The 12,749-nt window shown below is 32.8% G+C and overlaps 1 protein-coding gene across 1 annotated transcript; it reads right to left on the minus strand.

Moving 5' to 3' along the window:
* Positions 1-6,835: 6,835 nt before the first annotated feature.
* Positions 6,836-11,611, minus strand: tubb6 (tubulin, beta 6 class V). The gene is made up of 4 exons (XM_073830420.1): positions 11,491-11,611; positions 10,083-10,191; positions 9,633-9,743; positions 6,836-7,995 (listed from the first exon to the last, which is right to left on the minus strand). Exons 1-4 carry the CDS (start codon positions 11,545-11,547, stop codon positions 6,932-6,934), a joined length of 1,341 nt encoding a protein of 446 aa, XP_073686521.1. The 5' UTR covers positions 11,548-11,611; the 3' UTR covers positions 6,836-6,931.
* Positions 11,612-12,749: the final 1,138 nt, after the last annotated feature.

Below are 12,749 nucleotides of genomic sequence, written 5' to 3' on the forward strand. Positions count from 1 at the left end.
CATTTCATTCTAGGGACAAATCCTAAGGTTGTAAATGGACCTTCTGGAGAATTTTTGCCCTTTCCAATGCCATATACCTTCTATGTAGATATTTAAAATATTGTATAAATGCATTTTATGGCACCTTTAAGAAAAAAACACCTCATGGCTCTCTAAATAACCATACACACTTTTATCTGTGGAATTCTAATATATAAGGGACTTGGATGAATAGCAGTGTCTGGAGTGTGTCCTGTTTGCCATGTTGTTGCTATACGGAATGGTCTAACTGATAGGCCTAGGGTTTGCTTTTGTATAAACATTTTGAAAACAGCCATAAATACCAAAGTGAAATAAGCCTGCGGACTGCAGTTCTATTGGAAACATGAACCTGTGCCAGTCCGACACCATGTTCGTGAAGCTACCTTACGTTATATAAATGTTTAGGCACGGGAGCTATATATATTTTCTAACCATGCATTTTAAGCAGACACTTTGCATAGTTAGTGTTACTTTGCACCCATCTCTAGGCTAAGCATAGACACTGAATATATCTGAGGATGACGAGTTGGTTTAAACAAATGAGACTCCAGCAGATTCCAGATACATTTTCAAAGCCTTATTGGGCATGCTGTGACAGACTCCCACATGCTTTGACAGTGAGTTAGTAATACTGTGGCTAAAAACTGGTGGAACTTCCAGCATGAATATGGAATACGGAGTACATTAACTGGGGTACATATTTATGACTGCCAACCATACATTACTATGCTCCCAGACGTAAGACAGGAGGTTCCAGCTTTTTGGTTCTTACGGAAATGTGAGCGAGACTCTCTGACCCACTTTCCTCTCAGCTGAGTCGACTGCAGCTGTTAAACATACCAAAGTAAGACCTCTAAACCACTGCGTCCAGCTGCACCGGCCCCTCATGATCCTGCGAATAACCATTTCATATTTCAAAATATCATGCACATGGACCTTTTGTGTTTTTTGTTTATAGACGGTATCACTTCTTTAGCCTTACTGTATACTGTAAAAATATGAAGCAATTATTTTTTGTTTTCAAAATAAAATATAATGATATAATATAATTACTTTATTTTATAATTATTTAACTCTTTTTAAATAATCTAAAATATCTAAAAATGTTAAACATATAACACTAAATGCCATATAAAAATAAGTTAATTTTATAAATTATAAAATAAAAATAAAAAGATCGCCAAGATGTGAATTAATCATTTTAACATAAAAATATAAATAAATAATTTTGCAAACTGACAATAAAAGATGTACATACAAAGAGATTGTATTACTTAAATGTACTTAAATAATTAAATAATAATAATAATACATATAAAAAATAATAATGTTTATATTCTAATTTTAAACATATAACATTTGTAATGGCATTTTAAAAAATGTAAAAAAAAAATAGCAAATAAAAAAATCACCAAAATGTGAAGATGTGAGTCAATAATTTGAAAATTTAAATATAAAAATATAAAAATATATATATATTAAAAAATTTACATTTGTACCTAAATAATTAAATAATAATAATACATATAAAAATAATCATGTTTATATTTTAATTTTAAACATATAACACTTTGTGTGGCATATAAAAATGGTAAATTTGGCTAATTATTTAGCAAATAAAAACAAAAATCACCAAAATGTGAAGATAAATATGAAAATATGTACATACAAAGAGATTTTATTTTATTTTATATTTTTAAAAAATTACATTTGTACTTAAATAATTAAATAATAAGAATACATACAATTTTGATGTTTATATTTAAATTTTAAACATATAATTTTAATCGTAATAAAAACATGTTAACTTATACAATTATTTTAGCTAATAAATATCACCAAAATGTGAAGATGCGAATTAATAATTTGAAAATTAAAATATAAATAAATCAATTTGCAAACTGACAATAGAATATGTAAATACAAAGAGATTACATTTTATTTTATAATTAAAAAATGTAAATTGGTACCTAAATAATTAAATAATAATACATATATAATTATAATGTTTATATTTCAATTTTACACATACAATTTTAATGGTGTGTAAAAACATGTTAACTTTATACAATTATTTAGCAAATGAAAATCACCAAAATAGATGTGAATTAATAATTTGAATGTAAAAAATATGTAAAATATATAAAAAATATATAAAAAATATATAAAAATGTACTTAAATTAAATAATACAAAAATAACAATGTTTATATTTTAATTTTAAACATATAACACTTTTAATGGTGTATAAAAATGTTAACTTATATGTGGAATTATTTAGCAAATAAAAATCACAAAAATGTGAACCTGTGAATTTAAAAATAAAAAATATAAATAAATCACTTGCAAAACTGACAATAATATATATATATATATATATATATATATATATATATATATATATATATATATATATATATATACTAATAATTAAATAATAATATATATTAAAATAATAATAAATAATAATACATTTAATAATACATAAAATAATTTATATAAATTTAAAATATATACCACTTTTTTATAGCACATAATAAAATGTTTTCTTTATAAAATTGTTTACTAAATATTGATCACAAAAAATATAAATAAATTACTTTGTGACCTGACAAAATAAAATATACACAATTTTATTTTTAAAACAGTATTTTATTGCTATATTTTTTGTCATTAATATAATTAATAGGTATATAGTTAATATTAACCTTTAAACTTTATCAAATATTTAGCAACTTCAGTAGATTTATAACATGTTTTTCTTTGATCTTTTTCCATTTCCTTTATTTTATTTAATTAATTTGATTTTCTAATGGAGGTCTCGTTTATTTAATTTAACAATTCCTTTTTTTCCCATATGGCTTCTCGATGTACCAGAGATCCAGAGATCAGGATTAAAATTCAGATTCGAAAAGCTTCCGTTAATCACTCCTATTACAGAGTTTACGTCTGATGGTACACAATATCCAGCTGAAAGCCCTTTGTGTTTGTTAATACTGTGCTCTAAATAGTTGTGTCGAGACTGGACTTCCTCTATTGTTAGCTACATGCTGCTAAGTGTAGAACGGCTTGCTCAGCAGCTGTTGAGAATAATAGAAGGTTGAGTGAGCAGGATTTGCGTCCAAAGCTGGAACAAGAGCCTGTGTGTTATGAGACACAAGCGGATATGAACAAAGCATGTGTTATTCAGAAAAACTGCCTCTATAACCTCACCTATTCTCCATAGGATTTTAGGTCAACTTGAACTCGAGGCAAGTCAAATCTCTCTGACTACACTCTCAGGGAAAAAAAGGTTCAAAAGCTGTTGCTGTAATGGTATCCTTTCAAAAGGTACTAATATGTACACTTTATGTAGTATGTACCAAAATGCACCTTTCAGTAGTAATTACAGTATAAAGGTGAACCTTTTGAAAATGTAGTGCTCAGAGACAGCTTTTGTAACTTTTTAAAGAACATTGCATGCTTCAACCCTTAAGCATGTTTATTGCATGTTTATTGCAATTGAATGAAAATGTATTATATTTTAAATAACATTAAATGCAATTAAATGATCTTTAGAGTGTTTTTTTGACCCACTTAAGAAGGACTTTTTGCTAATTTCATAATTCTGTTGCCTTTGAAATGTGGTTTAAGCACTGCCACATATACAAGCATATATGACAAGCATTTATAATAAACAAAAATGTGACCCTTGACCACAAAACCAGTCATAAGGGTCAATTTCTTAATTGAGATTTATACATGAGATTTAAAGCTGAAAAAATAAGCTTTCCAATGATCTGGACTGTTTTAATATGCAATATTTTGCAGAAAATCGCCTTTAAAGTTGTCCAAATGAAGTTCTTAGCAATGCATATTAGTATTAATAATCAAAAATCAGGTTTTGATATATTTAAGGTAGTAATTTTACAAAATATATTTATGCAAACTGATCTTAACTTAATATCCCAATGAATTTTGGCATAAATAAAAAATGAACATTTTGACTCACATAATGCTTGCTACAAATATACCCGTGCTACTATGGTTTTGTGGACCAGGGTCATAAATATACTTTTATGGCATTTCTAAAAAAAGATAAATAAAGGTATTGTCTATTGAAACTTCTATGCCATGTATTTGAATATATTCATAATTGCACATTTAATGATAAAGCTGCAATTTAATACATTTCAAATATAATTGTAATATCAAATAAGACACTATAGTAGAATATTTAGTATGTTAGTCAACACATCAAAATAGGTTTATATTTTGAAGCATAAAAAAGATTATTAAAAGATATTAGTTTAAAATGTATTTAAAGGTAAAACCTTTTAAAAGGGTGTTAAGAAATGGTCATGAAAGTGTACTATTTTAATGCACTTAAGTAATATTTTATTTAATTATTGTTATATTATCTGTAAGTAGCTTTTTAGTGTTTTTGAATTTTTCAGTTTTTAAACTTTTTTTACAAAGGAAATGTTAAATTCTATAATAGATTTTTACATTTTGGAAGCCATTCTTGAGTGATCTTTACAGATTTCGTTTTTTGAGGAAAACATTTGAGGATTTCTATGGTGCCAAAATGATCCCAACCAAAGAAGGGTCATATCTAGTGGAACAAATCTGTTATTTTCTAACAAAAAATTACAATTTATTTAGTTTTTAACTCTGTGATGCATACTATAGCACCATATAAGTCCACTATATGAAAAACACTCCTGAAATGTTTTCCTCAAGAAACATAATTTCTTTAAAACTGAAAAAAGATGTGAACATCTTGGATGACAAGGGGGTGATTAATTTATCTGTACATTTTTGTTCTGGAAGTAAACTAATCCTTTAATTAATAATTTGATTTAAACAGTTCAATACTTAAAGCCGTGTTCCGTACATTTTGGCTCTTTGTCGCCATCTCAGTTTGAAACCTGAAATTGCATTTATTTGCGTAATTTCGTTCTTTACGCTGGTTGTGCATTGGCACAGCTCCTCAGCACACACTCTTAAAAATAAATGTGCTTTAAAGGGTTTTTAAAGCGATGCCACACAAGAACCATTTTTTGGTTCCACAAAGAACCATTCAGTCAAAGGTTCTTTAAAGAACCATCTCTTTCTTACCTTTTTATGATCTGAAGACCCTTCTTTCGCACAAAGATCCTTTTGTGAAACAGTAAGGTTCTTCAGATGTTAAAGGGTTCTTCATGGAACCATTTAGACAGATGTGGCATCCTGAAGCACCTTTATTCTTAGGAGTGCAGATGAATCTAATGTTTTGAGGAGAATGTGTGGCTGTTAGTCAAATCACCAGTGTGGTTATTCACTGTATTTCGGAATTACGGATACTACATATTATAAGTATGTCCAAAATAAGACGTTTTACCAGAAAATGTCATCTGAACAAGTAAGTAACATGTCTGCCAGTTTTGTTCTGACCAACAAAAAAAGTTTTATTGTTGTAATACTTTGTTCTCAAATTGTTAATGTTAACAATGTCAACATTGTGTGACTATATGTATTTAGTGTGTATTAGCGTTATCCATATATCTGTTCAAATTTCATTGAAAGAAATAGTACTTTTAACCTCAAATAGCAATTTAATGTTCAGTAGGACTCAAACTTCACCAGTTGTCAATGATGATTGTCATTTTGACGCCTTGATCACCTTTTTTGATTACAATCTGCCATTAAAATGACAAGTTTAATTATTCCAGCTGCTGTCATAATAGGCCATAAATGATCCGCCACCTTTATGTAAATAGATGTAAAGTAATGACGCAAAGGACTGAATGGCTACAAACTCGTATTTCCCATGGAATCCGACCCAAACCACTCAAATTAGAAAACATTATTACATATAGGGATGCCCCCTAATAGTTGACTGACTATTAGTCGTTGAGAAGAGGTTTGGTTAACCAAATTTTTTTTAGTTGCTAATTCCACAGGAAGGAGCGAAGTCACGCAGTTTGTGACGGACAGATCGTTAACAGCTGGTCTATGTTTTAATATAGTACATCGGGCTGCACATGGCTGCTCAATCAAATGTTAACCTAGAAAGTATTTATATTCAAGTGTTTATGCAGAGTGTGGAAGCTGAATAGTAGTGCGCTTATTGCATAACAGATAGAGGCGCCAGTGCTGTCACTTGCTCTTAAAATACATTTTTGGTCATACAGGTGAAACAACTTTCGACTTTGTAAAGACTCTACTTTTACATGTGTGTAGTCAACATAAACGTTGCGCTTTTGTAAAATAATGGAAGCAAACAGGATGCGCTTTCTACCGTCTCTGTCTCTGTCAACTTAAGTGCGAAATTCCAAAACTGTCTATACTTGCCTTACAGACATGAAAAATATATCTATAGAGAGTGAAATGTCTACTTTTAAATGAACCAATTTAAATAGAATATAAATATTCTCGGATTATGTAATCCGTATGAAACATGCATACAGGCGCATCCACTACCAGTCGCCGACTTCATCTCTTAGGCCTAAGCCAAAAACAAAGAAAGCACTAGTTTATTGCTGTTTTTCCCTGACACATTCATAATTATTATTTTCCCAGAGCACTGTGGCCAGCTTTTTTGTGTGTGCTTGAGTGCTTATGCAGGCAATTAAAGGCTCATTATTATGATTATATGGTTTATTAATAAAGGGGCGACAAATTGTTGACTAATGCTTAAAATAAACGACTACTAGTCGAGGGCAGCCCTAATTACAAGCTTACCATTGTGAATCGGGCTAAGGTAAGGAGGTAGTTTTGAACAGTGAGTCCAAGTGTAGCAAACCACAAAAAAAATAAAATATTAACTTAAACAGTACAACTGTATGTGGTCCTCAAAATGTATTTATTGCAAACATGCTTTGTTTACTAGGACTTCAGTCATTCACATACAAAACATTAAAAAAATCACAGCTTAAAAAAAGTGATGTTCACTCATTCACCTCTTCCTCATCATCCTCAAACGCTTCCTCGCCATCATTGGCTGTAGCCTCCTGGTACTGCTGATACTCCGACACCAGGTCGTTCATATTGCTCTCGGCCTCGGTGAACTCCATCTCATCCATTCCCTCCCCGGTGAACCAATGCAGGAAGGCCTTGCGTTTGAACATGGCCGAGAACTGCTCGGAAATGCGCTTGAAGAGCTCCTGAATGGCGGTGCTGTTGCCGATGAAAGTGGAAGCCATCTTAAGTCCCCTAGGTGGGATGTCGCACACAGCGACTTTGACGTTGTTGGGGATCCACTCTACGAAATAGCTGCTGTTCTTGTTCTGAATGGCCAACATCTGCTCGTCCACTTCCTTCATAGACATGGGACCGCGGAAAACGGTGGCCACTGTGAGGTATCGGCCATGCCTTGGGTCGCAAGCGGCCATCATGTTCTTGGCGTCAAACATCTGCTGCGTGAGTTCAGGGACCGTGAGTGCACGATACTGTTGACTTCCTCTTGCGGTCAACGGAGCAAAGCCTGGCATGAAGAAGTGAAGGCGAGGGAAAGGCACCATGTTGACCGCTAGCTTCCGCAGGTCTGCATTCAGCTGGCCGGGGAACCGTAACGAAGTGGTGACGCCACTCATAGTCGCTGAGACTAAGTGGTTGAGATCTCCGTACGTGGGTGTGGTGAGCTTGAGCGTGCGGAAGCAGATATCGTACAGTGCCTCGTTGTCGATACAGTACGTTTCATCTGTGTTTTCCACCAGCTGATGCACTGAGAGCGTGGCGTTGTAGGGCTCCACCACCGTATCGGACACTTTGGGTGAAGGCATGACGCTGAAGGTGTTCATGATGCGGTCTGGATACTCCTCTCGGATCTTGCTGATCAGAAGTGTCCCCATTCCCGATCCGGTTCCTCCACCGAGGGAGTGCGTGAGCTGGAAACCCTGCAGGCAGTCGCAGTGCTCACACTCCTTCCTGACCACATCCAGGACTGAGTCCACCAGCTCGGCTCCTTCCGTGTAGTGGCCCTTGGCCCAGTTGTTTCCTGCACCTGTCTGTCCTGCAAAAGCAAAACAATAGGAAGAGAGTGGTTTGCAATGAAAACAAAATAGCCACTGGCTGTAGAGAGCCATGTAGCAATTGTGCATCCTTCATCAAGGCCTATGTGACGTTTATGTTCATTCTTGGGATGCATTCCTGTCTGTGGAATGTCATGAAAACATGAACAGTACAATTTTCATAAATGAACGTTGTCTGTTTTCTCATTTGAAAATAAAAGATGTCCACCCTAGTTTTGGAAGTGATATTAATGAGAGAACACTGTGCCTGTTTTATTTACATTACCAGCTATATATTTAGACACTAAATTAATAGTTCCTCATCACCTACATGACCAGTAAAAAGTTTGGAATAATTAAGATTTTTTTCATGTTTTTGAAAGAATTAGTATCTCAACTATTAATAATGCTTCTTATTATTGTCTTGCTGGGATTTTTTATTTGTTACATGATTTTAATTAACAGCATTTATAAGAAATACAACTTTACTGCATTCTTAATAAATAAAAGTATCACATTGAATTTGAATGGTAGCCTACTGTATCATAATTTCCACAAAAATATGAAGCATAATAATAAAAAGTGTTTTTGTATACTTCAAAATATACAAAACAAGTGCTGGAAGAGAGAAAGTATAACTGGGGGAAAAAACATGAGTCAGATTTGATTGTCTCATATTTATGGATCTTATTTTATCATTATATATTATGATATAATTACATATTGATTTTAAAAAGTAGCATATTAAGTTTGTTTGAAGGAATAAAAGCTCTAAATATCTCCAAAAACAAGTATACTACCAGTCAAAGGTTTTTTTAATGTTTTTAAGAAGTCTCTTCTGCTTACCAAGCCTGCATTTGATCCAGAGTACATCAAAAACAGTAACATTTAAAAATATTTTTCCTGTTTAAAATAACTGTTTTGAATATATTTGAATATATTTTAAAATGCAATTTATTCCTGTGATCAAAGCTAAATTTTTAGCTGGAATCATTACTCCAGTCACATGATCCTTTAATATTCTTATTATTCTTCTTATTATTATTATCAATATTTAAAACAGTTGAGTACATTATTTTCAGGATTCTTTGAGTACGAAGATCAGCATTTATCTGAGCTTTTGTAACATTATACACTAGGCCATTCAAAAGCTTTGAGTCAGTATTTTTTGTAGAGAAATTATAGAAAGTAATACTTTTATTTGGCAAGAATGCGTTAAATTGATCAAAATATTTCTATTTCAGAAAAATGCTGTTCTTCTGAACCAGAGAAAAGTTCTACTAAGCTGTTTTCAGCATAATAATAATAATTGTTTTTGAGCAGCAAATCAGAATATTAGAATCATTTCTGAAGGATCATGACTGAAGTAATGATGCTAAAAATTCAGCTTTGAAATCACAGGTACAAATTACATTTTAAAATATTTAAATAGAAAACAGTTATTTTAAATAGTAAAACTATTTCAGATTTTTACTGTTTTTGCTGTACTTGGGATCAAATAAATGCAGGGAAGATACTTAAAAAACATTAAAATTCTTACTGTTCAAATGTTTTGACTGGTAGTGTTTGTGTATTTTTTATACATTCTTTGGCTTAATGCAAACATGAAAAAATGAGAGTTTGCGTGTTGACACAGTACCAAAGATGAAGTTGTCTGGTCGAAAGAGCTGTCCAAATGCCCCAGAACGAACACTGTCCATAGTTCCAGGCTCCAGGTCCACAAGCACAGCTCTGGGAACATACTTGTGAGCTAAACACACACAAATTTTATGGCTGTAAATCTTGCTTGCTGTAAAAGTTGTGCTGTGAAACTTAGCACTAAAACATACATTAATTAAATTATTTATGAATTAATTAAAGAATAATAAAATAATCAACGTATAATTTATAAATTAATTAATATCTCTTTTAATTAATGTTTAATGTTTTAAGAAATCGTTTAATAAACCATTATGCAAGTGAAGTCGGAGCAGCCCAGGAAATTCCTCTGAGCTGACTGCACCGTTCAAACGTTTAAGGTCATTGTGAGTTTGTGAGGGGGAGAGACAGGAACACTGATTCATACTCACACACTGACACACATACTTACAGGATGCCTCGTTGTAGTATACATTAATCCTGTCAAGCTGCAGGGTTGAGTCACCCACATAGTTGCCGGCTGGATCAATGCCGTGCTCGTCGCTGATGACTTCCCAGAACTAAATGTGTCACACAGTTGTTTTGAGTTAGTTTAGATTTCATTGCAGACAGTTTCCCAAACCGAAATGTGAGAATAAAGCGCGAGTGCTCAGATTCTTTGCATACTAGCGCTCAGCAGGACGCATCTCGACACACCCTTTTGCAGCTGATGAGCCCTTATGTAGCGGGTTGTTGTCTGTCATGACAGTCTATGGTCATGACATAAGGTTTGATCACATTTAAGTACACTAAGTATAATCAATCCAACTTTTTTGTATACTAAGAAGAAGTATAAAAAAGGAAAGAACTGCATCTTAAGAGTCGGAAATGAAACTATTTTTAAATCACTAAAAAGAAACGATTGGAAATCAAACACACTGGTCCCGCAGTAGGTTTTGATTCACTGAAAAGAACCGAATCATACGAGTCATTTGTTTGAGATTTGAGCCAAGTGGTCGCGCAAAACGTTTTGATTCACTGAAAAGAACCGAATCAACAAGTCTTTTGTTTGAGATTCGAACCACAGTGGTCGCACAGAACGTTTTGATTCACTTAAACGAACCGAATCATACGAGTCATTTGTTTGAGATTTGAACCACAGTGGTGGCGCAGAACGTTTCGATTCACTGAAAAGAACCGAATCAACAAGTCTTTTGTTTGAGATTCGAACCACAGTGGTCGCACAGAACGTTTTGATTCACTTAAACGAACCGAATCATACGAGTCATTTGTTTGAGATTTGAACCACAGTGGTGGCGCAGAACGTTTCGATTCACTGAAAAGAACCGAATCAACAAGTCTTTTGTTTGAGATTCGAACCACAGTGGTCGCACAGAACGTTTTGATTCACTTAAACGAACCGAATCATACGAGTCATTTGTTTGAGATTTGAACCACAAGTGTTGCGCAGAACATTTTGATTAACTTAAACGAACCGAATCATACGAGTCATTTGTTTGAGATTCGAACCACAGCAGTCCCGCAGGACGTTTTGATTCACTTAAAAGAACCGAATCATACGAGTCATTTGATTGCGAATCAAACTACACTGGTCGCACTGTAGCTATGTTTCGCATTCACTAAAAAACGATGTGTTTCTTACTGTAATCAGTAGCCTATGTTAGAGAACTGGAATGACTAAAATCATTATAGCTGAGTCTAATCATTATCTTCAGGTACTTTTCCCAAAAAATCCTTAGTTTCATTTCTCACTCTACATACTAGGTCTGTATTCATCACCAAATAGTTTTTGAAAATGCAGAATATAAAGTTTTAAACGACGGATTGTGTGAAATGAAAAGAAAATACACTGAACTAACCTTTGTTCCGATCTGATTGCCGCATTGTCCGGCTTGAATGTGAACGATCTCCCTCATTGTTGTAGGTGTATGAAGATGCTCCTCTGAATGAGCTCTGGCTCTACTGCAGGCTGATAGTGAGCTCAGTCTGACACACGATCTTCAGCTTTCATTCTGCCTCTGCCACGATTGGTGGGAATTTGAATGACATATCAGCTGCACAATCACAAGTGTGCTGTCATTTCTCTTTTTTAGACACAGATTCTGCATTACTTTGCAAAATAAATAAAAAAAATATTGCTATGGGTCATTCTTGGGATTCGGTAATATTTCAGTCCCACAGAGTTTCTAAAGTGATGGTTCACAACACTTTGGCATGCCCATTGTAATGAATAAAAATAATTATTGCATTTGAATATTTGTAAAGAATAAAATAATGCCTTATATCTATCTTAAACAGCATTTTGTCATGTCCCTGAGTTTGTACTTAATTATTAATAAAATGTGCATATAGTGTCTGTGATTTTTGGCAATTATGTATGCATTTATTTGTGTTCTTTTCTTAGGAAAAAAAAAAAAACCTGCAAGATATTTATATATAAAAAACGACTTTAATAACTTAGAATAACGCCCATAATAACTTAGACTCTGCTCATGTATGACATTATTTACTAGAAATTACATCATTCAGGTCTCTTTAATAGTGATGCAGAAAATAGTTTGTAGTATCTTAACTTTTTTTCATTTTCATATTTATGAGGCATGTTATAGTCAGGGAGGGTATTTTAACATCTAACAACTCAACCCAGTCACATAAAATGAAATGGAAAACTATTATTTTTCAACATTTTATTTTATTTCAATATGTGGTCTACTCTCCTAACTACATAAGGAGAAGCCCAAAATACATTGTATGGGTCAAAATTTTCAACTTTTCTTTTATGCCAAAAATCATTGGGATATTAAATAAAGATCATGTTCCAATGTTCCATGAAGATATTTTGTAAATTTACTACCATAAGTATATCAAAACATAATTTTTATTTAGTAATATGCATTGCTAAGAACTTAATTTGGACAACTTTTAAGACGATTTTTCGTAATATTTCGATTTTTTTGGCACCCTCAGATTCCATATTTTTAAATAATTGTATCTCGGCTCTATATTGTCCTATCCTAACAAACCACACATCAATGGAAAGCTTATTTTTCAGCTTTCAGATAATGTATAAATCTTAGTTTTGAAAAACGGACACTTTCGTGGTCCAGGGTCACATATA

Source organism: Garra rufa, chromosome 24, assembly GCF_049309525.1.
Source record: "Garra rufa chromosome 24, GarRuf1.0, whole genome shotgun sequence".
In the NCBI taxonomy this organism is placed as follows: Eukaryota; Metazoa; Chordata; class Actinopteri; order Cypriniformes; family Cyprinidae; genus Garra; species Garra rufa.